This window comes from Parasteatoda tepidariorum, chromosome 9 (assembly GCF_982258835.1).
Source record: "Parasteatoda tepidariorum strain Cologne lab strain chromosome 9, Ptep-v5.0, whole genome shotgun sequence".
NCBI classification, from domain to species: domain Eukaryota; kingdom Metazoa; phylum Arthropoda; class Arachnida; order Araneae; family Theridiidae; genus Parasteatoda; species Parasteatoda tepidariorum.
Window position 1 is genome coordinate 58,887,450 of NC_141763.1, and position 26,243 is coordinate 58,913,692.

Below are 26,243 nucleotides of genomic sequence, written 5' to 3' on the forward strand. Positions count from 1 at the left end.
CCGGCAGATTTAAAGAGAACCTCCAATCGTTTTGTTTTCTGTCAGGATCGCAGCAATCACACATGACTTTACCGTCTGGTAAGGCACCAAGAAAGCAAAAGTTTGAATCGATCCGAAGCCCTGTTCTACAGTATTGAAAGCTTTCGTGCTTTATAGATTCATATTTTATGAAAGCTGATATAGCTTTCCGTTCATTTTCAACACCCCATCGTGTTGCCTTAGAGCTGAATGGCTTGTCAATTTGCAATATATTTCTCACAATACCAGCCTGTCCAGTTCGACAGTGAACCACTCTATGAAACATAGAAGAGGTGATGCGTCCCATTCTGTGATGCATCCAGGTACTAGACATACCCTGATTACGGGAGTAGGTAGAAAAGGAGAGAGCTGGGCCAGCGGATCGAGTTGAGTTGAGTTGTTTCCCTCCTGCTGCGGATCCGAGTTGAGTTGAGTTGTTTCCCTCCTGCTTGTTGAGTTGTTCATCTCCTGCTTTAGTTTTGGTTTCGGTTTCCAAAATTCCTTGCTTCCGGTGGCAACACTCAACTTAGTTTCGGTTTTCAAAATTCCTTACTTCCGGTGGCAACACCAGATTTAGTTTCGGTTTTCAAAAAAAAAAGTAATTTACCTCCTATTTCTGGCCACTTGCTTATTTCTGCCCGCTTGCTTATTTCTGCCCGCTTGATTATCCGATTTTAGTTTTGGTTTTGATTTTTAATATTATTTTTCAGTGGTGGCAACACTCGTTAATTTAAATTTCTTATTTAAGGATGGCAGCACCATTTTTTAGTTTCGGTTTTCAAAATATGTGGACACCGCTCGTGGCTCCATCTAGTGATTAAAATAGCTACTAATTTTAAAAATATGAATGTCTTTTAATGATGGCGCCATCTAGTGATTAAAATATTTACTAATTTCGTTCATTTAAATTAGGAAAAATTTAATCATTATAAATAAATAATATAAATGCATGTATATAATTCAGGATTCGAACTCACAATCTCTAGGACAAAATGCTTCCATGGGATACTGATTTGTCAGGCACGCTAACCAGTATCCCATGGACGCATACGGATACAAAGAAAACTTATGGTTTTAAGGAAATAAATTAAAACTCGCATGCGGTTACGGATAAAGTTTTAGTTTCATCTTTTTATTGATTTCATAATGACAAGACAGCACTGACTATTTCTGCCCGCGTTACGAATTGACTACTTTGAATTTATACTTTCAGTTTCGATTTTAATATTACTTTAGAGTGGTGGCAACACTTTATTTATATTTATAGGGTGGCAACGGATCCGCAATGACACTTCTAAATGGATGACGTAATGTTATTTTCACTTTTGCACGTTACAAATCGTGAGATATCCAGTTCGAACAAGATTCAACAAGGTTGGTCTTGGTCTATGACGTGATGGTATTCAATTCAGTTCTTTTCCCTGACACGTTCGTCACGTGACTGTTTCAAATTTTCTCATTGGTTGTTGGAGTATTACTTTTTGAATTTGGCAACGGTGAGCATAGCAAAGTCTTGAATTCCTGTCGTGCATTCATATTTCACTCTTATTTTCATTCCAGTGCTCTCGGTTTTATTCCACCATACTTTGTTGAATGTTAATTTTGTTTGAAATAATTGTTTTAAACTTTTCTTTATAGCAATTTTAGCATTGCATATTTTTTCCTCATTATGGACGGAAATATATCTTTAAAGAGAAAATATGCTGAAACTCAAGTAAGTACTTATTTCGATATTTTAATATTCTATTCTTAAAGAGAGAAATACTTGTAAATGATATTTATTATTAGCTATTACGTTTCTTTAGATTAAATGTTTTAACAATCATAACTTTTCTTTACTTACTGATAGTTTGCTTCATAACATTTAGCTGTAATTAGTATAGTTTATAATACTTTCATACTTTTTAAAAAAAAATCATAACATGTGCTTTTTTAAAATTAATTATCTAAATAATTTCAAAGATTTGGTTTAATCTATACAGTTATATAATAAAATCCAAAATATATTTACAGTCCTATCACATGCTCCTCTACATTTGATATCTTCGATGCTTTTATTTCTGTTATTAGTGTGATGACTCAAAACTTTATTTTTATTGTTTATTAGGGTGTAACAAGAAAAGGAATATTCAAAGATGGATGTTTTCCTGACCATGTGTATCCTCTGGGAGACAATTTTTTTCTGACTGTTAGTGAATACAAATCAAAGATCAGTATACATATACGGAGATATAACAAACATGGAGATATGTATTACCCTTCAGCAGATGGAATAACATTACAGCCTGAACAATATAATGTGTGTTTCTCTCATGAACCTCCAACATCTATTTTTGATATAGTAGAAATAAATCTACAATTAGAAGCTGTTAGTCCTCATGGAGTGAGAGACTTTTATTTACTCATGAGTGATAGTGGAAATTACACCCTCACTCACGAATACACGTGTAGGAGCGGTCGAGTTTACAAATTTCCTACAGATATAACCTTTGCTCAGTGGTCTCAAATACGAAAAATTCGTGATGAAGTGAATACAAGCTTCATTACTGTGAAGTATCAGTGCCGAAACTTTAAAGAAACTTTTAAAATGTGTATCAAGAGTGCGATAAGTGAGGAGAAGCCTGAAAGTAACCGCTACAGTGAAGCTGAATATCTTATGAATCAGTGTCTAAAACAAGTACTTTATCGTCATATAGGGCAAAAAAAGGGCTTAAGTCCTCCTATCATAGCGGATGAATTACTGGATTCATAAGACGTTGTTTCGATATCTGACTTTAATGAATCATGTATGTATTTAAATGTATATAGTATTGCTCACGATTTTAAAAAAGAACTACAGGAGAAAAAGCTTTATCCTGAAAATGTTCCTTTAATGAACTTTATGAATGAACATTATTTGAATGAGATCCATTTGGATCAACTGCTACTAAAAGCTAGAAATGATTTCTGCTCTTGTGAAATATTTGAGTAATTTTTTAAAAATCTAATAAATATTATTATGTTTCTACTATACTGCTTTTTATTTACTATATTTGATACTATCAATATTTAATTTTACTTACCATTTTTTAAATTATTGTTAACATTACCTTATATTTCTATTCTTAATACAATTTATTTTTTATTGTTAACATATTCTGCAAAGTCTTGCTTAACAATGAATCAAGATTTAACTAGATTTTATAAAAATCCTGAAACTCCAAATAGCTTTGGTGGTGTAGAATCAATATATCGTGCTATAAAAGGTAAATATACTCGAAAGGATGTTAAACAATGGTTAATGCATAAGGATTCTTATACACTTCATAAACCGGTTAAACATAAATTTAAACGGAATCGAGTATTAGTAAGTGATATTGATCATCAGTTTCAAGCTGATTTAGCTGATATGCAATCCTTGTCTCAGTTCAATAAAGGTTATAAATATTTGTTAACATGCATAGATATCTTTTCAAAGTTTGCCTGGGCAATACCTTTAAAAGATAAAACAGGAAAAAATGTTAAGTCTGCTATAGAAATTATATTTAAAGAAAGAAAACCTAAAGTTCTTCAAACCGATGCTGGTACAGAATTTACAAATAAAATAGTTCAGAATTATTTGAAAAGGGAGAATGTGAAATATTTTTTTACAAATAATGAAACTAAGGCCAGCATTGTTGAAAGATTTAACCGCACATTAAAAACTAAGATGTGGAAGTATTTCACAGAGTTTAACACTAAAAATTATATTGATGTCATAGATAAATTAATATACAGTTATAATAATTCCTATCACCGTTCGATTAAGATGGAACCCGCTTCTGTAAATAAATACAATAAGAGAGAGGTATTATATAATTTATACGGTGTCCCAAGAAACGAGAAACCTAAAGCGCCTAAATTCAAAATAGGCGATGTTGTGCGCATAAGTAAACAAAAACTTCACTTCGAAAAGGGGTATGAACAAAATTGGAGTAGAGAACTTTTTAAAATTTATGAAACAGTGAAAAGAATTCCAATCGTTTATAAATTAAAAGATTTAGATGGTGAAGAAATTAAAGGTACCTTCTACGAAGAAGAATTGCAAAAAGTTGTAGATACAGGTTTCTACCCTGTAGAAAAAGTGCTTAAAAAACGAAAGAGACAAGGAGTAACTGAATATTTTGTAAAATTTACGGGTTATCCGGAAAAATTTAATGCTTGGGTGAATGATGTTCAAAAAGTATAAATAGGAGCTCAGTTTCATTATAAGTTCATTTTCAAAAATGTCGTTCTATGTAACATTACCTTCTGATAGTTCTATGCAATTCTTCCCTGAAAACAAATTATCTCATTTTAAGGTTCAATTACCCGTTCCGGTTGATTTAAATGGACAATGGGAAGTAGGTTTGTCCGAAATCATGTATCCTCATTCATGGTATAACGTTAATGAAACTAATAATTATTTTCGATATAAAATAAATAATGGCAATATCACATCGACTGTTAAGAAAACAATTGATGTAGGTTGTTATGAATCAATGTTCGATATTGTATCAGCTATACAACTCACTTTACCAAAAAATCCTATTCGATTTACATTACATTTCAATAAAGCTACAAAACGAGTAAAAATTAATGCAGTTGAGGGCTGCAGTCTTCATTTAGAAAAGTTAGGTGAATTGCTAGGATTCCAACGTGATACAATCATAACGGGTAACATGAAAAGTGAGTTTGCTGCTGATGCAATGTCTAACTTTTCCGTGTTTTACGTCTACTCAGATTTAATTTCACCACAAATTGTAGGCGATATACAAGCCCCTTTATTACGAATCGTTCGAATCAAAGGAGAAGACGGGGAAACGATTAGCCAGTATTACGATAGACCACAATACTTACCGTTAATGAGGCATTCATTCCAAACTATTCAAGTTGAACTGAGACTCAATTCAGGTGATTTTGTACCCTTTGAACGAGGTAAAGTGATCCTAGTACTACATTTTCGTCTGAGACAAATACTATAAATAGAATACCACAATTATTGTATCCTCATTTAATGATATAACCATCAAGATGAATGCACCATATGCTTGCTGCACTAAAAAGTTTGAAGACCATTATGCGGGTCAAATTGGCTCCGGATTGGGCTATTACAAAGGAGTTAATTTCCAGAAAGGTTATGGAATCGGAGGTATATTTCGTCGATTATTTAGAGCAGCATTACCTTTTTTAGTAAAAGGAGGTAAAACTGTTGCAAAAGAAGCATTAATAACAGGCAGTCGTGTCGCGTCAGATGTATTGTCAGGAGAAAATTTTAAAGAAGCACTAAAAACAAGAAGTAAAGAAAGCGGAAAGAATTTAACACAAAAAGCTCTCGATAAAGTACAGTCAATGGTAGGGAAGGGAGGATATAAAAGAAAGCGTAAGAAACAGAAGAGATTCATTTCTTCCAAAGCACGTAAAGTGAGTGGACGTGATATATTCGACCCGTAAAAAATGACATTTCTATTGAAAGATTCCCCCGAATGCGTAAAGTCGGAATTGGAACTTTTCAATTTACCCGGAACTCAAACAGTTATTCAAGATGGGCAATGGATACAATTTCATCCACTTTCTAACGTTTTCGATAACGCACCTGTAGAGTTTCACATTTCTGGAAGTGGAGAAGACTATATAGATCTCAGTCAAACACAACTATATGTGAAAGCGAAAATAGTTAAAACTGACAATACACCTATCACTAAAGATGATACTATAGGACCTGTGAATTTATTTCTTCATTCTTTATTTTCTCAAGTAGATGTGTCCTTAAATGATCGCGTGGTTTCTAATTCAAATAATACCTACCCTTATCGAGCGTATATTGAGACGCTCTTAAACCATGGATATGATAGCAAAACTTCTCAATTAACAGCTGAATTATTTTACAAAGATAATGAGGATGGACTGAAGAAAAGAACCGAATTTTTTAAAGAAAGTGCTACAGTAGAAATGATTGGCTGTATTCATTCAGATTTATTTTATCAAGATCGTCTCTTACTTAATTTAGTGGATTTGAAAATAAAATTAATACGAAGCAAGCCTGAATTTTGTTTACAAGGATCTGAAGGTTTTAAAGTTGTGTTGGATCATGTTTCTTTATTTATTCGAAAAGTTCGCGTGAATCCCGGAGTTATTCTAGGTCATGCTAAAGCATTGGAGAAAACAAGTGCAAAGTATCCTATTAATAGAGTTCTGTGCAAAGTGTATTCGATTCCTAAAGGGAGCATGTCTTTCATTCAAGATAACATATTTTCTGGACAAATGCCAAAAAAAATTATTGTAGGATGTGTAGAAAATGACGCTTTTCATGGAACATTTTCAAAATCTCCCTACGAATTTAAACATTTTAATTTAAATTTTATCGGAGTGTATGTTGACGGACAACCCGTACCACACAATCCTTTGGAGCTTGATTTTTCTCAAAATCAATATATACGTGCCTATCAAACTCTTTTTGTTGGAACAGATCGAATGGGCCAAGACAGAGGAATATTTATTTCCAGAGAAGACTATAAGAATTTCAACACTTTGTTCGGATTTAATCTTTCACCGGATTTGTGTTCGGGAGAGCATTTAAATTTAATAAAGCACAGTAATTTACTATTAGAACTAAAATTTAGCAAACCATTAGAACACACCGTATGTGTTATCATTTTCGCTGAGTTTGAAAACTTAATTGAAATAAACAAATCTAGAAATATTTTGTACGATTTCGGAAACTAAAGAATGGATGGATTGCAGCTATTTCATATTTTATCTAAAGAAAAGATGACATCACCTTATTTTCGAGGGGTGTATTCTATAGACACCCTACCGATTTTACAAGAAAATTCGTGTGCGATAATGAACTCTGATGAATCCTCCCAACCTGGAACCCACTGGCTGGGTATATTTATCAATAAGAAGAATGAGTTAGAATTGTATGACTCCTACGGTCGACCACCTAGTTTTTACGACATGAATACATCTCCTTACTCAGCTGTACAATGGAATTCTAAAGTATATCAATCACTGACTTCAAATGTGTGTGGTCAATATTGTATTTATTTTCTACTGAAACGCTGTCAAGGGTATTCTATGTTTCATATTTTAAATCAGCTGTATATAAATGATTTTCGAGTGTATCAATTTGTAAAGAAGAGATACGGTGTAAGATTTGTGTTTAGAAAATAAAAATAAAAAAATTGTAAAATTTAAAAATTGTGTATGTTTTTCTATTGTTTCATTTTTTTTTATTTTATTACTTTTAAAAGAAAAAGAAAGTCTATCATTTTAATTTGTATTTTAAAATTATTATTTTCAAATTATATATATATTTTTTTTTAAAAAAAAAAAAAAAAAAGAAAAAAACTATTTTCGAAAAAATTTATGTTTAAGAAAAATTTGAAAAGGATTACTTAAGAAATTATATTCAATATAAAAAAAAATATTTATATTAAAAATTTTCATGTACAAAGAAAAAAATTAGAAAGGATATTATACCTAAGAAAAAAGTTTCTTGAAAGGAATTTGTTTAAACGAAAATCTATAACTATTATTTTTCTTCAATATTTTTACATTTTACTTAAGATATTTTTTTCTAAATATAAAATTTTTATCTGAAAAGAAAACTTTGAAGATGATGATAAAGACAGAAAGTTTAAATCAATCAATATTTATTTATTTTTTTTTTTTTAAAGTTTCAACCAGGCATTTCTGCGAGCATACATTACAGGTTTCTTGACAATTTTATTTTTAATATACAATTTTTTATTTACGTCTAAATGTGTTGGTAATTGAACATCATTTAACGTTTTTAAAAATACATTCCTCCCCACAGGAGCTGATTTTCTATTTCGTAAAAAGTCATTTATGAGATTTACTATATGACTTCCTGGAACAGCTTTATCTTCATGAATGATTTCACCTTTAGCGTTCCAAAGGAGAGATTCATTACTCTTTAAAAATTCATATAAATCTTTAGCTTTTTCTCGAAATCGAGGTGGAACTACAGTTAGAATTTTTTCCTCCAAGTCCTCTGTTTCTTCTTTGATATTTGAGGAGTCCTCTTCTGCAGACGCATCTACAGGATTCTCTTTATTTGGAATTTCCTGCTCATTCGGTTGAGGTTCTGGTTTACTCGGTTTCGAAATTGAAAAATGCGTATACTTTTGCAAGATTTGTAAATACAGAGCTGCTTTCTCGTGATCTGTTAAGTCCTTGTTCTGCAGAATATTTTTCATTTGTTGATCCAATTCTGATAAGTGTTCTTGAACCTGAACCCTGTCTTCTGGAACTAGTACAAATTTCCTACTGTACTCCATGAATTAATGAACTAATAACTGATATAGCAGCTGGTAATAAAATAGACAAAAATCCTTCCCCTCTTTGAATAATAATTTTCTTTTTCTTATAAAGGGGTATTTTCTTGTTTGAAAGTTTTCGCAAGCTTTCTTTAAAAGGGTATAATCGACTTTTTTGAGTTTTTGTTAAGGCAATGTTTCCAGACAACACGTTTAATACACACTCACACAAAGTTCTTATCTCATTTTTTGAACACTTTTTCAAAAGAGACTTTGAATTTTTAGTTTTAGAAATTAATTTTAAGAGCTGTAAAGTTTGTTCAGTGCACACTGACATCTTGTTATCAAATGAATGATGTAATTATTATTCGAGTCTATTTATCATTCTCTAAAAAACTTACAAAAGCTTTCACTTTAGTGAATGCGCAACTTTTAAAATTAGAACTGTGAAGAGAACACGAGTTTGAATTTATACTTAATTGATCAATTTTTGGACATCCAATATCTTCTAAATTTTTACAAAATCTTCCGATTAAAAATTCTATAAATTTCTTTTTCTCAAGTCCTTTAACGTATATAAATGGAAACATATAGGATAAAAAATTTAAAATGGAATATAGTTTATTGTAAGGCAATTCTCCTTCTCCCCATTCTATGCCATGAATGTTTCTCGTCACCCATTTGTACTGAAATTTCTGATGAGGTAATAACTTTTGAAAAGAATGCGGTGGCTGAAAAGTAAATATACCCGTCATTTTATTATTGTTAACCGAATGAAATGCTAATTCTTTCACGATATAGCCCCCTGAAGGTAATTGAAACCCCTCGAAATCTATAACGACAGCAGACATGTTACTTCCACAAAATCGTTTGCTTTAATAAAGTTATCGGGGTTGGTATATATAATAAGTATCTCCAGGAAACAGTCCTGTACGCATGCGTAAGGATTCATCCGTATCACTTTTTAAATCTATTAATAAATAGGAATATGGTTTAGATGTTGCATCCTCAAAGCTTTCTTGAAAGAATTTTGATTTTGATGGATATAATTGTCTCCCTAAATGAGCTACTTGTGATCGATCTCTAGGGTTTTTAAATAGCACTAAATAATGTGAGTTTAAAGAGATTTCTCTCATTTCTTTCCCTTTATGAAATATGTTTTGAACAATGAATATAATTGAAAGGTTTTGGTGATGTGATCCCTTTGTAAATATTTTAGTTAATCTCGAATCGCCACCTAACTCACTCATTAAATCATCGATTATTATTAAAGTATCAGTTAATTTATTTATATTGGAAGGAATTCCTTCGTTAAATGTAACTCCTGGTATTTTTGTATAAAGTTTTTGAAACACTCCATAGCACCAAACTATATTTTTAGGGAAAGGATTAATCATTTTATAATCAATGAGCTTTTTTACAAATTCAGTTTTCCCACACCCCGTTGGACCACCAACGATCATTGTAAAGGGGGACCTTAACTTTAACATTTCCCTCACAACACTAAGTTCAATTGTGAAATATGCTACTATTGAAAAATTAAACAAATATTTTGAAAAAATAATCCTGGAAGAAAGAAAAAATAATTACTGAATAATTTTTTTAAAAATAAATGCAGCACCTAAAAATAATTTACAATTCCTAAACGTATATTGAATGAATAAACAATAATAAATCTATAAACAGGATATGCTTGAAAAAAAGAAGAAAGTTATATACATTTAAAATTGCTTCAAATAAACTTTTTATTAACATAAGTGAGTAAGATGGCATTTGATTCAAGATACTTTAATACAACAATAATCAAGTACAAAAAAAATTTAACTTTCAAATACTATAGTACAATCAGTTCCTCTTCTTCTATTCACTTATAGTAGGCAATAGTGTCCAAAAGCGACAGTACTGACTTTATCCTCGAAAACATAGCGCTTTTGGTCATGGGGGGATAGAGCCAATTTATTGAGTGTTATACTATACAAATTATGTTTCTTTGATCTTATACAATTCATTTTTACAAGAAGCTCATTATTTTGAAAAAGACATCTTTTATAATCTTCTATATCAATTTTAGTTTCGATAGCCCCTCGTTTCACTCCCTTTAATTTTTTGATTGTTTTAACCCCTACTCTATATGTATACATTTTCGATCTAAGACCTATAAATTCAGACATAACTTCCCCTTTCGTTTCGTCCTTCATTTTCCCTAAGACCTTCTTGTTAACAAGAGGTATTCCATAAATATTATCTTCAGGATATTCTGATGTATCAAATTTATCTATATCCTTAAGCATATCCTTATATACATCTTCAGTTTCTATATTATATATGAAGCTATCTGTATCGGTATATAAAAGCTGTAACGAATTTGAATATTTTTGTTTCATATATCCATAATGAAATTCATACATAAGAGTTTTGGAGAGATCCAAAACAGCCATACCTACCGTTATTGGTTTGTTAAATTTTAATACTGTTTTGTGCATATGTAAAGCTACCAAGTTCTCATTGAATATCGTACGATCATGAAAGTTAGATCTAGCTATCCATTTTTCGGCACTTTTCCCATTATTTACTAGTTTTATCTCTACCCTCTTTCTGATGTTCTCCATCGTTTTACCAAATACAGAATTATTCATCAATTTGAAAAAAATTTTTTCAAAGTCGTTTGAAGCTGATTGTCGAAGCTGAGTATTAAGATCTATATATTCTTTAAGCCAGGGTGTTTGCTCAAATTGAAGAGCGCGATGAATTTTTTTTATTTGTAACCCAAATTTCACATATTGCTTTAAATTTCTATAATGTAGGATGTATTTTACTTTATCATTTAACGTTGTTAGCAATCTTTTTTCTTTACAACCTGGAGGTTTTTCTAGTTCGGGGGCTAAAGGTAAATCAGAATGATCATCATGTAAATCAAATGGATATGCCAAATCTACCTCAAGAATGTATCCAATGGGGCTATCATCTGGAACATTCAAATAATCAATGGTCATATCATCAACCCACTTAAAATTTTTTAATGGGAGAAATTGGGACATGGCCCACCCGTACAAGTTATTTTCATCTAAATATAGCAAATAATTACTGGGTTTACTCGCGTCATATTGTTCTGGTAGATACTTATTGTTCGCTATGCCGTATCTATTTGAGCATTGAGAAATACCCCCCTTACACCTTTTTCAATTAAAAGTAACTGATCACAATCGGTTAGTAACTCAATTTCAACTTTAGTTTTTTTAAGCATGGAGTCCCACGAAAGACCTGGTGCAGTAAAATACCAAGCCGGGTCTAACCCGTATGTATTAAGACATACATCTCTGAAGTTGTCAAAAATATCTGCTAAAAGCATGACATCTGTTTTTACATACATGTCGGAATATTCTCCCAGATTTTTTATCCCAAAACTTTCCCAAACTCTTTGAGCATAATCTTCATCGGTTATGTCACATTCATTAAGTTTATTATAGAAGGCCTCCTTGGGAGGTAATGCTTCATTTTGAAAACGTTCCTCGTTGATAATGAAGTCGTAAGGATAAACACCTTTTCGTAAAATAAGGGGAACCTGGTTGGAAGGAAAATGATTTTTAATATGCTTAAATTTCTCAGGGGTTTTAATTAAATTGTTAGCTAGTTTATCCAAACTGGTGGAAACCGGAAAGAGTCTAGAAATCTTAAAGTGATTTTTCCTGCAATTTTTTTCGAAATTGATATGTACTTTTCCGTATTCTCGGGGATGATTGAAATATCCCCATCATCGGAACCTAACTCTAAAGCGATGAGATGACCCGATAAATTGTGAAATATTACGGGGATAAAATCAGGAACTGTCGCTTTTAAGTTACATTCATTGCAACTGGTTCCCCGAAATTTTTGGCTCAAATGGCAATGATCTTTCACCTAAAAGTTAAAATATTCACTTAGAAAATTTATAATGATTAATATAGTTAATTGATTTCTAACTTAACGTAATAAACATCTTAGTCAAAATAAAAATTGCTTCCTAAATTCTATGATGTCTTCAAAATAATATTCTTACTTTATACTATCACAACACTTAACTCTTTTTATATATGTATAAATATATATTTAAATAATTTTTTCTATTGTTTAGAAATGCAAAATTTTTATTTTAAGCAAATCAAAGAAGATAGTAAATTATATATAGATATTTAACTGTAACTTAAAATCGAGCTATAAAATGAAGCATGAAATATCGATTAAAAAAAGTCGAGTTGCGAAAAACCTAATCTAACATATAACTAGATATTTATGTTAAATACGAATTTTCCCTTAAGTTATATATTAGTATAATTTGTATGAGAAAAATTTAGTGACTTCTTTCCATGAAATAATATTCTTATTTTTTACGCTTTTGCAATGCTATAGACTATTAAAATTTTACTAAAAAGTTAATACTGAAGTTTCATTTTACGCGCAGTAATAAGGAAGTTTAATAAAAGGTTTTCATTATTATTAAAGTTTGAGTATAACTAACTTTCGTCATAGATTTAACATTAAAGAAAAGAAAATATCCATGCATGAAACAAGCACATATTCAATATAAAAAAAAGACTTTGAAAAATAATAAAATTTTACATACCTTATAATTCGAAACTGTGAAGTTTCGGTTGCACATGTAACAATTTTCGGCTGTCCTGTACGATTCAAACTCCTCATCTGTCAATGGTAGCATTGGAAGCGGATTTTTGTACATCGATGCTATAGATTTTGCCTCGTCCTTAAGCATATCCATGAAGACTTTAACAGCGTGTTTACCTCGATAGACCACAGGTGATTTATATACTTCTCCGAAGTACGATATATAATAACAAAAGCTTATCGCTTCGTGTTTTTGGTAGAAATCAGTAAATGCTTTATCTGAATCAGGAGCACAAGAATCTATCGTTCGCGTCAAACATTCGAAATCTGCGTAGATAACAAAAGGGATTTTATGCATGTGTCTAACGTTTTTAAAACATAAATATTTATCGTTTTCTGCCGGCATTAGTACTCGTACTGAGTCATGCAAGTCACAATTCAGTTTATGATCGCTCCTAATTTTTTCGGTAGAGAAAAACTGCAGGCATCTGCGACAAATATACTTTTTTCCATTGTGTGATGAATGTTGCGACGTTAAGAGTTTGGATAAATTTTTTATCCAACAGTAATGAGCTGTAGTTAATGATGATAAGTACAGTAAGTCAACGTGCACTTCTCTTTCAGTCTTAGTTATGTGCAGAGGAAATATAACATTTTTCTCCGTGAGACCGTATACGTTGACGGAGATAGGATTTTGCTTTTCGAACTTTGTAATGTTTTCTAGCTTCATGGGAAATTCGAGACCCATGAAGTTTAGTTCATCTATAAAAGGTTCATAGTGTGAAGTTCTGTTGCTGTGATCACTCTGCGGGTGAAGTGCTGACAAAATAGCCCACATGAAACATTTATTATCGTACTTATTGTGAACATTAATAACTGCTTTTTTGTTTTCGATGCATGGAGGTAGTTGAATAAATGTCGAGCCATTCAATGGATTATATTTATTAATTCTGATCTCAAGGAAAAGAATTTCAGATAGTGCCCATCCACTATCTTTTTCCTCGAACTCGGAGCTCTCCATTAAAAGTTTATCTTTTTTGCAGCTAAATACATCATTAATATCCGTTGAAGGTAGAATTATGCAGTTTCTTGTCTTAAAGTTTTTTTCATCCGTAATTATACCACCACTCGTCGCCTTTTCATACAAGCAAATGAGTTGAACATTCACTTTTAAGTTATTCTTAATCAGTTCATTTGAAATGAGCTCTATAAAGTTCTTTCGATTAGACTCCAAATAATCTTCAATTTCGGTGAAATGTTTATCATTGTCAAAACGAACTGTTCTCAATCGCCCACTGAATGCTTCTATCAGTGCCTTTATTGTTGTTATATTTTCAGCAGATGTAGACGCTCCTTCATTAACTGAGATATTAGGTTGCTTAGATGATGATGATTCTTCTATAATAGGTTCATGAATTCTTTCTTCAGCAGATGTTGATGCTTCTTCATTATTCAGTATATTAGATCGCTTAGATGAGGTCGCTCTGACAGGACTACTTTTTCTTTTTAGTGATCTTGAATGAATTTTAGCATGTCGTTTTAAAGTATCCTTCCTATTAAAGGATTTCTTGCATTCTAAACACTCAAAGGTAAAGTTTTTATGCTTAGCACGCATATGTCTTAAGAAGTTGCTTCTCACGGTAAAAGTAAAATCACATATATCACAATAATGTCGATCCATTTTTAGTTGAATTTTTATGAAATAAAGAAAATAAAAATAATCATCGTCAATTATATATTTTAAATATAATAGTTCTCATGAAATTATCAAACACGCGTTAAAGAAAAAAAAACAGACTGCATTCACTACAGCAAATAAAGTCAGAACCACTTTTGTGAAAATGACTTATTCTGGTTAAAGCTTGTTTAAGAAAGAGGAAATGACGTATTCCGTATTCTATGAGATTCCATGATGACTTATTCTGGTTAAAGCTTGTTTAAGAAAGAGGAAATGACATGCTATTTCCGTATTCTATAAGATTCCATAGGAGTTCAGGTTTTCGTAGTAATGTACCATGTGGGTGGGGCCTTTCAGTCAATGTCATGAATAGCTGGGTGGTCTGGAATCACTCATTTTTTCCTATTTTTAACTCATGTATATACATTTTGAAATGAAATTTTATTAAATAAAGAAAATATTTACAATCATCATCAATTAATGAAATATTTCATAATAGTAATTCATAAAATTATCAAACACGCTTTAAATAGGAACTAAATTCAATACCATCACGTCATAGACCAAGACCAACCTTGTTGAATCTTGTTCGAACTGGATATCTCACGATTTGTAACGTGCAAAAGTGAAAATAACATTACGTCATCCATTTAGAAGTGTCATTGCGGATCCGTTGCCACCCTATAAATATAAATAAAGTGTTGCCACCACTCTAAAGTAATATTAAAATCGAAACTGAAAGTATAAATTCAAAGTAGTCAATTCGTAACGCGGGCAGAAATAGTCAGTGCTGTCTTGTCATTATGAAATCAATAAAAAGATGAAACTAAAACTTTATCCGTAACCGCATGCGAGTTTTAATTTATTTCCTTAAAACCATAAGTTTTCTTTGTATCCGTATGCGTCCATGGGATACTGGTTAGCGTGCCTGACAAATCAGTATCCCATGGAAGCATTTTGTCCTAGAGATTGTGAGTTCGAATCCTGAATTATATACATGCATTTATATTATTTATTTATAATGATTAAATTTTTCCTAATTTAAATGAACGAAATTAGTAAATATTTTAATCACTAGATGGCGCCATCATTAAAAGACATTCATATTTTTAAAATTAGTAGCTATTTTAATCACTAGATGGAGCCACGAGCGGTGTCCACATATTTTGAAAACCGAAACTAAAAAATGGTGCTGCCATCCTTAAATAAGAAATTTAAATTAACGAGTGTTGCCACCACTGAAAAATAATATTAAAAATCAAAACCAAAACTAAAATCGGATAATCAAGCGGGCAGAAATAAGCAAGCGGGCAGAAATAAGCAAGTGGCCAGAAATAGGAGGTAAATTACTTTTTTTTTTGAAAACCGAAACTAAATCTGGTGTTGCCACCGGAAGTAAGGAATTTTGAAAACCGAAACTAAGTTGAGTGTTGCCACCGGAAGCAAGGAATTTTGGAAACCGAAACCAAAACTAAAGCAGGAGATGAACAACTCAACAAGCAGGAGGGAAACAACTCAACTCAACTCGGATCCGCAGCAGGAGGGAAACAACTCAACTCGATCCGCGATCCGCTGGCCCAGCTCTCTCCTTTTCTACCTACTTACGGGTCTCCTCTTCTATGTTATCACAGTCCACACGGATTGATTCAAGCTGCTTCATAACAACTTCAACTTTTTGTTTGCTAGATAAGGGAGTTGATAAAGGATATAATTTTTGAACTAAATCAATCATATTTGGTGCTAATGGCGAGTCCATTTCAACATCACTACTTGCACTCTGCGTGTCTTCACTATCTGTAAACAGAGTTGAAACAGGTGCATCCGGATGGCTTTCCTAAACGGAAGAAAAATATAATAATAGACAACGAAATAAATAAAAACAGAAAATAATAACAATATAATTGCATTGAATGTGAAATTATATAATTGATATAATTATAACACTTTTATAAAAGTGAAGAATTTCATATATGCCTCTTCAGATGGTAATACCATGTTAATTTCATTCGTTTTTGATTTTGACCCTCTATTTTTATGGCTGAAGTTTATATCCACAGCTGGAATGATCTCCACCGAAAAGAATGATCCAAATTTAGAATACAATGTTTTGATATAACTTGATTTACTATTCAATCGATAACTACAATAAATAAAAATATGCGTCCATACATTAAGACATGTTAGAAGAGTAACTCATTATTCAAGCATTTCTCAACTAAATGAGGTCGTGTTGTGCATTAAACTTATAAACCAAATTTTATTAAAAAAGAAACACATTAGGCTTAAATATTCTTCTATACCATAAAGTTTAAGTTGATCTATTCAATTTGGTTTTTTTTTTTTAAATAAAAAATACATAAATTTTCTTCTAATTTCCAATTTTTTCTTTTATAAGGAATTACTGCACAACATTATATACTTTGTTTCACTTTTTGTTTAAAGATTTATTTACAATGTTAAATTTAAATACACCTAAAAAATTTAAAAATAAATTTTTCATTATATAATATTTTAAATGTCTACAGACATAATTCAAAATTATCAGACATAATTTTTAGAATTTATAAACATTTTATTATAAAGAATTAGGAACATTTTTGCAAATTAAAATAATTAACAAATTAAGATAAGTTCTTCATAAAAAAAATAAATCTGGCCACATTAAAAAAAATATCTGAAATTAATAAATCAATAGTTTAATTACAGAACAATAACATAATCCAAGTTCTATGGCAAAATGAATACCTTTTTAGCTGATTTTTTCCCCATACAAGGCAGTGACGTACATGCTGGGTCATTAACACCTTCCTTGATAGCAGCTTCAATTGTGAAGAAAAGTGCAGCATCGTGAGAACATGTTTCGCCGAGCCTAACAAGGTGAGAAATGATTTGATGCTGTTGCTTTCAATCACAAGAAACATTATAATTCGGTAGTTATTCAACTTTTTAAACATTAAATAAGTTAAAAATCAACAAGCCTATCTTAAAAAAAAATGACTTAAAAAATATTATTACCCAGCTTTACAAGAACAATGAGCACTAAGTATACTGCCACTACATTCAATAGCAGCCCATGGTAAATGGAATTTACCAAGAGTTTGGCTAGCTTGTACACAGCAAGTAACCACACAAACTTGCAAAAGATCATTTCTATAAAGTTTTAAATCAAACACTTTACCATTTAAAAGAAAATTATATGCTTCTAAAGATTTATAATTTTTTAAACATTCAGGTGCATAAGCATTTTTAGACATAACCAGGTACATAAAAAGGTCACCAAAAGACAAATTAGGCAATTTCTTCCCATCAAAACACATTTTTCCTGACATCTTCATCAATTGGACCAGGGTGAATCTCCCCTTTAATCGTCAATTTCTCTTGATACCTTCTACCGGCATCTCTATCTAAAGTTCGAAAATACAAACTACTCATCTAAAAAAAATTAGGAAGAATCAATAACAAATTTATGTAAATGTAGAAAATAAAATCACAAAAAATGCAGATGAGAATATATATGTTATTCTAATATTGCTATAGAATAGGGATGCACAACCTGTTATCCGAGGGCCAAATGCAACCCACAGACTGTTGATGTGCGGCCCATTGGAGCTTTTGCTTACAATATTAATATTAATAAATATATAAGTTTTTATATTTTATAGTATTGAATTATATGAAAACAAGTTTTAAGTTTACTGTAAAGTATATGGTACTTAACACTAATTTTTAAATGAAAATAATCATATTTCACTAAATATGTAATTATGAATATAACACTAAATATGCATGTGGCCCGTCATTAGTTTGCATGCTTTAACATGTGGCCTTTCATTCAAAAAGGTTGTGCACTCCTACTATAGTATATACAATTTAAACTAGCAAGACAAAATATAAATGTTTTTCAGCATATTCTAATAACAATAACTAATTAGATAATTTTATGAAGTTGGTGGTTCTCAGTTATCTAATAAAATTTGTAGAATTAATTATAAATAAGTAATTTCTCAATATTTATCTGATCTTTAGGTTACGTGAAAAAAAATGAAATATGTTTGATTTAAAGACCAACAGAATTAAAGACAAAATATATTCTGAGAATTTAATATTTTTTAAGTGTTTAATCAGCAACTGGAATCATTACAATTTAAATATAATATATAAAAAAAACATATGACAATGAAAATGTTTTAAAACAATCTAAAGAAATTGAAAAATTAAGTATATTAATTTAAAGAAAATTTACTTCAGCTAACATCGGCTAAGGCAAAACTTTAGATTGTTAATCACAAAATATTTTAAAATTTCAAATGAATCACTTTTAATAAACTCAAAAACAATTCTTTCTGCAAGACCACATATTAAAATCACAAATCTAACATTGAATAACTGTATTAACAAAATCAGGCTTTAAAAAAAAAACGATTTTAAAAATATCTTTTTAAGTTAGCCTAATTAGAAAATATTCTTCACTTAAAGCCAGTTTGCATGTTGTTCTTTGTAAGAAGAGGATATAATTCAGATTTTGATAAATAAAGGCATTTAAACAAAGCTTACCTTGATTTATCATGCTTTTATTGAAATAATTTTGTAACTAAAAAGCTACATTTCTTTAGCAATTAAGGAGAGCAATACAATTCGGAAGAAGATTTTGAGTTTCTTTAATAATCTCATTTAATAATTTTTAATGACGATTTACACCTGGCCTTAAAAGCTTCTACTTCTTAAAAAATAAAATCAAACTTATAGTTTCATTGAGAAAAAAATTTTTAGTGCAACTTAAAAACTTCAAAATTGGTTCCGGAAACAGTAATATTAAAATAAGCTATCTGTAAGAAATCGCGTAAGCCTACAACGATAAGACAAATCGCGAATTAATGATATTAAATTTGAAATTAAAATATTCTAATTAACAGTACATGATCAATGTTAAAAATTATTTGTAAAAAAATACCGACCTTAAACAACTATGATCAAAGCTGAAATTGATAATGCTGAAGTTTAAAGGCTGAAAGAAAGAACTCGGTACATGTGAAATACAGTAAAAGATATGATGCAATAATATGATTTTTCAATCTGCGGCGTAAAAATATATCGGAAGCAGTAACCCGGAAGTCTTGCGAAAGGCAATTTAACCACTAGCGCCACCACCTTTAGCTTTACACGATCACCCATCCATATATACTCGTATATAAACTCATGTTTATGAAAATTGCAACACCATGAAGGACTTACGCGAGTGAGCTGAAATTTTCAGGAAATGCAAAGTAGAGCATGATATGCAAATGATTAGAATTTCAGACCCGTAGCGTATGCTGAGCAGCGCCCTCTGAACGGCGGATGGATCCGAATAAATAGACGGCTGTAGCCAAGCGAGTATGGTTATCTGCTAGTGGTAAACGTTAGCTTAGTCATTACTTATGCCTATTCGACGAAAGAGAGCGAGATTTCAACAAGTTACGGAGTTTAAACGGGGGAGAATCATCGGCCTTCGTTAAGCTGGATTATCTTATCGTGCAGTAGCCGCTCGTGTGCAGCGTAACAGCAGCACGGTGATGCGTGTTTGAAAGCAGTGGATGGACGAGTGTCGGGCAACTCGGAAATGCGGGAGTGGACCCCGAAATGTCACGTCAGCTCGCGATGATAGACACCTGTTCGGCGTTGCGCTAACGGACCGTACGGCTCCCTCTAGACTACTAGCAGCACGGTGGTCAGTAGCTACAGGTGTTTCATTGTGTGCTATATCAATTCGTAGACGTCTGCTGCAGCGTGGACTGCGCGCAAGGACTCCTTTATACAGGATCCCCCTTACGCTAAACCTTCGCAGCCTGCGGCTGCAGTGGGCCAACTAGCATAGGGACTGGCTTGCTGATTGGCAGCGTCTCGTGTTAATCTCGAGTCACCACCTAACTCACTCATTAAATCATCGATTATAATTAAAGTATCAGTTAATTTATTTATATTGGAAGGAATTCCTTCGTTAAATATAACTCCCGGTATCTTCGTATAAAGATTTTGAAACACTCCATAGCACCAAATTGTATTTTTAGGAAAAGGATTTATCATTCTATAATTAATGAGCTTCTTCACAAATTCAGATTTCCCACACCCAGTTGGGCCCGCAACGATCATTGTGAAAGGCGACTTTAACTTTATCGTATCCATCTCACTTAAAAATATTTTGCTTTTTCAATTAGAAAATATACCAACATTACTAATATTAGACTAAATAAAATAATTTTAAAAATAAAACTGGGAAAATATTAAAAGAAAACATGAATAAACAGAACAACCAATTTCAGACAGTTAAAGATTTTTTAATGTTTGATATAAAAATATAAAGTTATACATTTTCAATGGCATAGTGCCCAAAAGGTAAAGTATTTATACCATCAGGTAAGACATATCTCTTCTGATCCTGAGGAGATAAGGCTAGTTTATGAGCCTTTACAGAAAGGACTTCATGTCTTTTTGAGCGAATTAAATTCATGGATGTCATTAGCTCTTTATTATGGAACAGCCCCCCAGGGGCACACTCTTGTGTGACGGGCATGGCGCACCCGGGGCCCCGAGCTGGACCTGAGCATTTTTCTATTTCTCTCTTGCGACGGTCCTGTTTTGAGTTTCCGACCTTTTATCCAATGTTTATATTGACCTAGTGGACGAATTTTATTTCATTTCATTCAAAAACACTGTTTATCAATTTCAGATTATATATCTTCTAATTTTTGTTTGTTTTCTACTGGTTTTGTCGGGTTTCCTGATTTATGTTTCACCTATTTAATTTAAATAACCAATCTTTCCCTAAAGCATGCAGACTAACAACGTTAGCTTTTGCTAACCAGCACGTTTGCCGTGTGCTGCGTCTCGTAAGGTGGAAAGGGGGAGCCTGGAGCTACCTGTCTGCTTTCTCATACGAGTGTGGCGCCCAAGGGGGCATTTTCCTCTCGGAGTTGGTAGACTGCGTGCTCTTTGGCCCCTGCTTCATTTTAGACGAGTGGAAGGAGGTTAGGTCCCCCTCTCTTTCAATCGGCTGGTAGGGACAGTTTAGCTCCTTGCTCGGGACTAGTACTGCATCAGAGGAGTGCCCCTGAGCTCTGATAGCTTTGGCGGATCCACGCTCCTTTGGTTTTAGTGCTATATCTGGAGCTACTCTGAGCAGAATGCTGAGGCTGATGTATTCAGAGCCAGTGTTTCTGTTCCCCTTGTTGGGCTCGGTGGTGGGCATGAGAGTGTCCAGATGAACATCTTCATTTGATATGACTACTCCTACTGAATCACCCTGTTTCGGAAAAACTTCACCTAGATTTGACTTATCTACTTGCTCTAATTACGACTCTACGAAATCTAAATATCTGATACTCAGCTCAACAGTAAAGAAACTTTCTTCTTTATCACCATTTCTCGTACAAAAGTCTCTAGAATCTCAGATAGGTAATCCAAAAAATGTTCGTGCTATGCCCTCTGGTGACTTGTTAGTGGAAACTAGTTCTGAAAAGCAGACTACCCTACTTTTAAAATCAAATAAACTTGGCAATGTTCTTATTACTGTAGCACCCCATAAGACATTAAACATATCGAAAGGCGTTATAACAGAAAAAACAATACAATTTCTTCCAACCTCTGAAATAATTGAAGGCTTTTCTAGTCAAGGCGTAATTGATGTACGACACATAACAATAAGAAAGGGCGATGAAATAGTTCCTACACAACACTTGATTCTAACTTTCAACACAGCCAATTTACCTACTGACATTAAAGCTGGCTATAGAAATTGTAAAATCCGTCCATACATACCAAATCCACTTCGCTGTTTTAAATGCCAGAAGTTTGGCCACGCCACCAACAACTGCCGAGGCAAAGAAACCTGCTCTCGCTGCGGTCAGGCAGGGCATAACTTCAAATCCTGCACGTTACCAGAACAATGCATAAATTGCCATGAACCCCACTCCGCTAATTCTCGAATGTGTCAAAAATGGAAGCAAGAGAAGCAAATTATAAGCATTAAAGTTACGCAAAATCTATCCTACACTGAAGCTAGATCTAAATTTTTAAACGCACAGCCACGACCTAATATTTCGTATGCTGCAGCTGTCACCAATTCAAAGATAACTAAATCCATCGGCATACAATGTAACGTAATCGAAGCAGAAGTACAAACATCTCAACAAACAACCTCTGCCTCAAAAACCATACCGTCTCATCAAATACACAAATCTGTAAAATCTGTTTCCCCTCAATCAACATCTTCACAAAACAATACTGAAAAAAATCAATATCTGAAACTAACTCCACAGCTAGTAAATGTTTTGCACAAAAAATTAACCCAGACGCCACAATTAAGCAAACCCAAATTTGTTTCAAAAAGTAAACAAAATCGTTTCAATAAAAATAGGAACAAATTATCCAACAGTAAGCTAGAACAATCTGAAGATATGAGTACTGATAATGCAACTGATTCGGACATGCAAATAGAGAAGGGAATGGAGACTCCAATTAACCTTATGCCTAAAAACAAGTTTAAATCTGCAAAATAAATAATGGCAAAACTTTTAAATTGGAATTGCAGAGGCTTCTACACAAATTTAATAGACATTAAAAGCCTAATTGACAAACACAATCCCATATGCTTTTGTCTCCAAGAAACATTCCTTAAACCATCTCATAAGGGAAATATACATAGGTATACTAATTCAAGAAAGGATTTTATACAAGGTAACAAAGCATGCGGCGGCGTTTCACTTTTAACGTTTAAAAGCTATCCGTTTTCTACTGTTTCATCAGTAACCCCTCTACAAGCTGTTGCGGTTCAAATTTTCATTCAATCACTTATCACGGTATGCTGTATTTATTTACCACCAAATCAGGTATTACCACAATCTGACCTAGACAATCTAATTACTCAACTACCGTCACCATTCATCATCATGGGAGATTTTAATGGGCATAACCCATTGTGGGGTAGCGCCAATTCAAATTCTCGTGGTAACCAGATAGAGAAACTCATCAATGATCATCAATTATGTCTACTAAATAAAAATGAAAAAACTCATTTTCATTTACCTTCTAGAACTTTTCATTCTATTGATCTGGTTATTTGTTCTCCTCAAATATACCCGTTTTTAGAGCTTTTTGTTGACAACTACCTTTACCACAGTGACCACTTTCCTATCATTATAAAAATTTCTGTACCGTCTCAAAATAATATCTATCGATTACCTAGACTCTGCATCGCGGCAGCAGATTGGGTAATGTTTTGTAAATCTCTTACATTCAATGAACATACAATAGAAACAGGAACTATTGATGAAGCCACAACTGAAATAACTAATGCCCTCATAACAGCAGCTGAACAGTCAATGCCTTACACTTCTCCTAACTGCCCTAAATATACAAAACCCTGGTGGAACAAGGAATGTAGCCAAACTCACAAATTTCAAAAACAGGCTTGGAGAAAATTCCGTAAATATCCCACCCAAGAAAACTTGATTGCATTCAAACGGGCCCGAGCAATAGCAAGAAAAACTCGAAGACAAAGCCAAAAGAAATCTTGGATTGAATACGTCAGTGGAATAAACAGTAATACTACATCTAAAGAAGTTTGGAAAAAGATTAAAACAATATCTGGCCATTATGCAACTTCACCTGTTACTCATCTTGAAATAAATAACCGCAAAATAACTGATAAAAAAGAAATAGTTAACACTCTTGCTGAAAGCTTTTCTCAGAATTCCAGCCACACAAATTATCCAACCTCCTTTCAAAGATATAAAGCAATAACTGAAAAAACAATACTTAAATGTCCATCCGAACCAATCAATGATTATAATTCAAAAATTACTTTAATAGAACTAAAATCGGCAATAAAACGTTGTAAACCCACTTCTCCTGGTCCTGATAATATACACAGTAACATGTTTAAGCACCTTTCAGATACACATCTACAAATAATTTTAAATTTTTTCAATAGAATTTGGATCGAGAGAAAATTTCCCTCCAGCTGGCGCAAATCATACGTAATAGCTGTCCCCAAACCAGGAAAAGACCACAAAAATCCTAATAACTATCGGCCCATAGCTCTTACTAGCTGTTTATGCAAACTATTGGAACGGATTTTAAATGCTAGACTTACCTATTTGCTAGAATCTCGAAATATTTTATCTTGCAAACAGACTGGTTTCAGAAAATGCAGTTCTACTACTGATAATGCCATACTTTTAGAAACTGAGATAAGAGAAGCGTTCTTGAAAAGACAGCATCTGGTAGCAGTATTTTTCGATATCGAAAAAGCATACCACCGAACGTGGCGTTATGGTATTCTGCGAGATCTTCTAGATTATGATATAACAGGGAATTTATTTTATTTTATTCAAAATTTTTTGGCAGAAAGAACCTTTCAAGTGTTTTTAAATCCTATATTTTCAGACATTTACACTTTAGAAGAGGGTGTTCCTCAGGGTAGTGTTCTTAGCGTCACTTTATTTCTAATCAAAATAAATAAAATTTGATCCCTTTTACCCCCTTCTGTTGACGGTAGACTCTTTGTCGATGATTTTCGGATTTCGTGCAAAGCTACCCATATGCACACAATAGAAAGACAACTTCAATATGCAATTAATAAAGTATTACAGTGGGCAGACAGTAATGGTTTTACTTTTTCACCTAACAAAACTTCTTGCATTCACTTTTGTCGTAAACGAGGTCTTCATCCTGATCCAGAATTATTTATCAATAGTTACCGTATACCAGTTTTACCTGAAGTAAAATTTCTGGGCATAATTTTTGACTCAAAATTAACTTTTAAACCTCACATTAACTATCTGCGACAAAATTGTGAAAGGAAATTAAACATACTCAAAGTTTTAACGAACTGCTCTTGGGGGGCAGACACCAAATCTATGATTAAAATTTATCGCAGTATCATTCGCTCTAAAATTGACTATGGATCTATTATATATGGATCTGCTAGAAAATCTGTTTTAAGATACCTAGACACAGTACACCACGAAGGAATTCGCATTGCTACAGGGTCTTTTCGTACCTCTCCAATTCAAAGTTTGCTAGCTTTATATCATGAACCATCCCTCATTATACGCCGAGCAAAACTTGCCCTAAATTATTATTTTCATATCAAGAGTCACCCTAATCATCCCATGTTTCCTAAGATTTTAACGCCAGACTACGAAACTCTTTTTAACCATAGACCATCCTGCGTTCCAACTTTTGGACTTAGGATGAAAAAACTTTTATCAGATTTTACCATCGAGGATTTTGATATTTTACCAGTATGTGAACCGCATCCTCCCTGGATTGGTATAAATTTTCCTTTCATCGACATTTTTAAAGGAAATACTAAAGAACACACATCATCCATTATTTATCAACAAATTTTTAATTACCACCGAGAGCAATACGCAGATTTTAATCCGGTCTTTACTGATGGCTCAAAAACTAATGGTCACACAGCATCAGCTGTTGTGGCCAATGGATCCACTGTTTCAGAAAAACTTCCCCCATCCTGTTCAGTATTTACAAGTGAGGCACACGCAATATTCTTGGCTTTACAGTTTATGTCATCTCAACCATTAAAGAAATGGTATATATATAGCGATTCAAAGGGCTGTATTGAAGCATTGTTAAACTGTAATCATAAACCTCATTCTATTATA

At 32.5% G+C, this 26,243-nt stretch overlaps 3 protein-coding genes, 1 long non-coding RNA gene and 1 pseudogene across 5 annotated transcripts; 2 read left to right on the plus strand and 3 right to left on the minus strand.

Moving 5' to 3' along the window:
* The first annotated feature begins 367 nt into the window (after positions 1-367).
* On the plus strand, positions 368-2,772 carry LOC147804081 (uncharacterized). Its single transcript, XM_087151899.1, has 2 exons — positions 368-1,732; positions 2,126-2,772. The coding sequence occupies exons 1-2, from the start codon at positions 1,688-1,690 to the stop codon at positions 2,768-2,770; spliced, it is 690 nt and encodes a 229-aa protein (XP_087008025.1). The 5' UTR covers positions 368-1,687; the 3' UTR covers positions 2,771-2,772.
* A 2,700-nt stretch (positions 2,773-5,472) lies between these two features.
* On the plus strand, positions 5,473-6,741 carry LOC147804082 (uncharacterized protein F54H12.2-like). The gene has a single exon (XM_087151410.1). The coding sequence runs from the start codon at positions 5,473-5,475 to the stop codon at positions 6,739-6,741; it is 1,269 nt and encodes a 422-aa protein (XP_087007536.1).
* Positions 6,742-11,430: 4,689 nt separating this feature from the next.
* Positions 11,431-16,131, minus strand: LOC147804083 (uncharacterized). Its single transcript, XM_087151411.1, has 3 exons — positions 12,901-16,131; positions 11,943-12,197; positions 11,431-11,862 (listed from the first exon to the last, which is right to left on the minus strand). The coding sequence occupies exons 1-3, from the start codon at positions 14,578-14,580 to the stop codon at positions 11,431-11,433; spliced, it is 2,367 nt and encodes a 788-aa protein (XP_087007537.1). The 5' UTR covers positions 14,581-16,131.
* A 43-nt stretch (positions 16,132-16,174) lies between these two features.
* Positions 16,175-16,837, minus strand: LOC147804084 (uncharacterized). The gene is made up of 2 exons (XR_015429143.1): positions 16,522-16,837; positions 16,175-16,411 (listed from the first exon to the last, which is right to left on the minus strand). It is a non-coding gene; the product is annotated as an uncharacterized LOC147804084 (long non-coding RNA).
* Positions 16,838-17,247: 410 nt separating this feature from the next.
* Positions 17,248-20,828, minus strand: LOC147804085 (uncharacterized; annotated as a pseudogene). Its single transcript, XR_015429250.1, has 3 exons — positions 19,533-20,828; positions 17,593-18,009; positions 17,248-17,446 (listed from the first exon to the last, which is right to left on the minus strand). The product of XR_015429250.1 is annotated as an uncharacterized LOC147804085 (transcript).
* Positions 20,829-26,243: the final 5,415 nt, after the last annotated feature.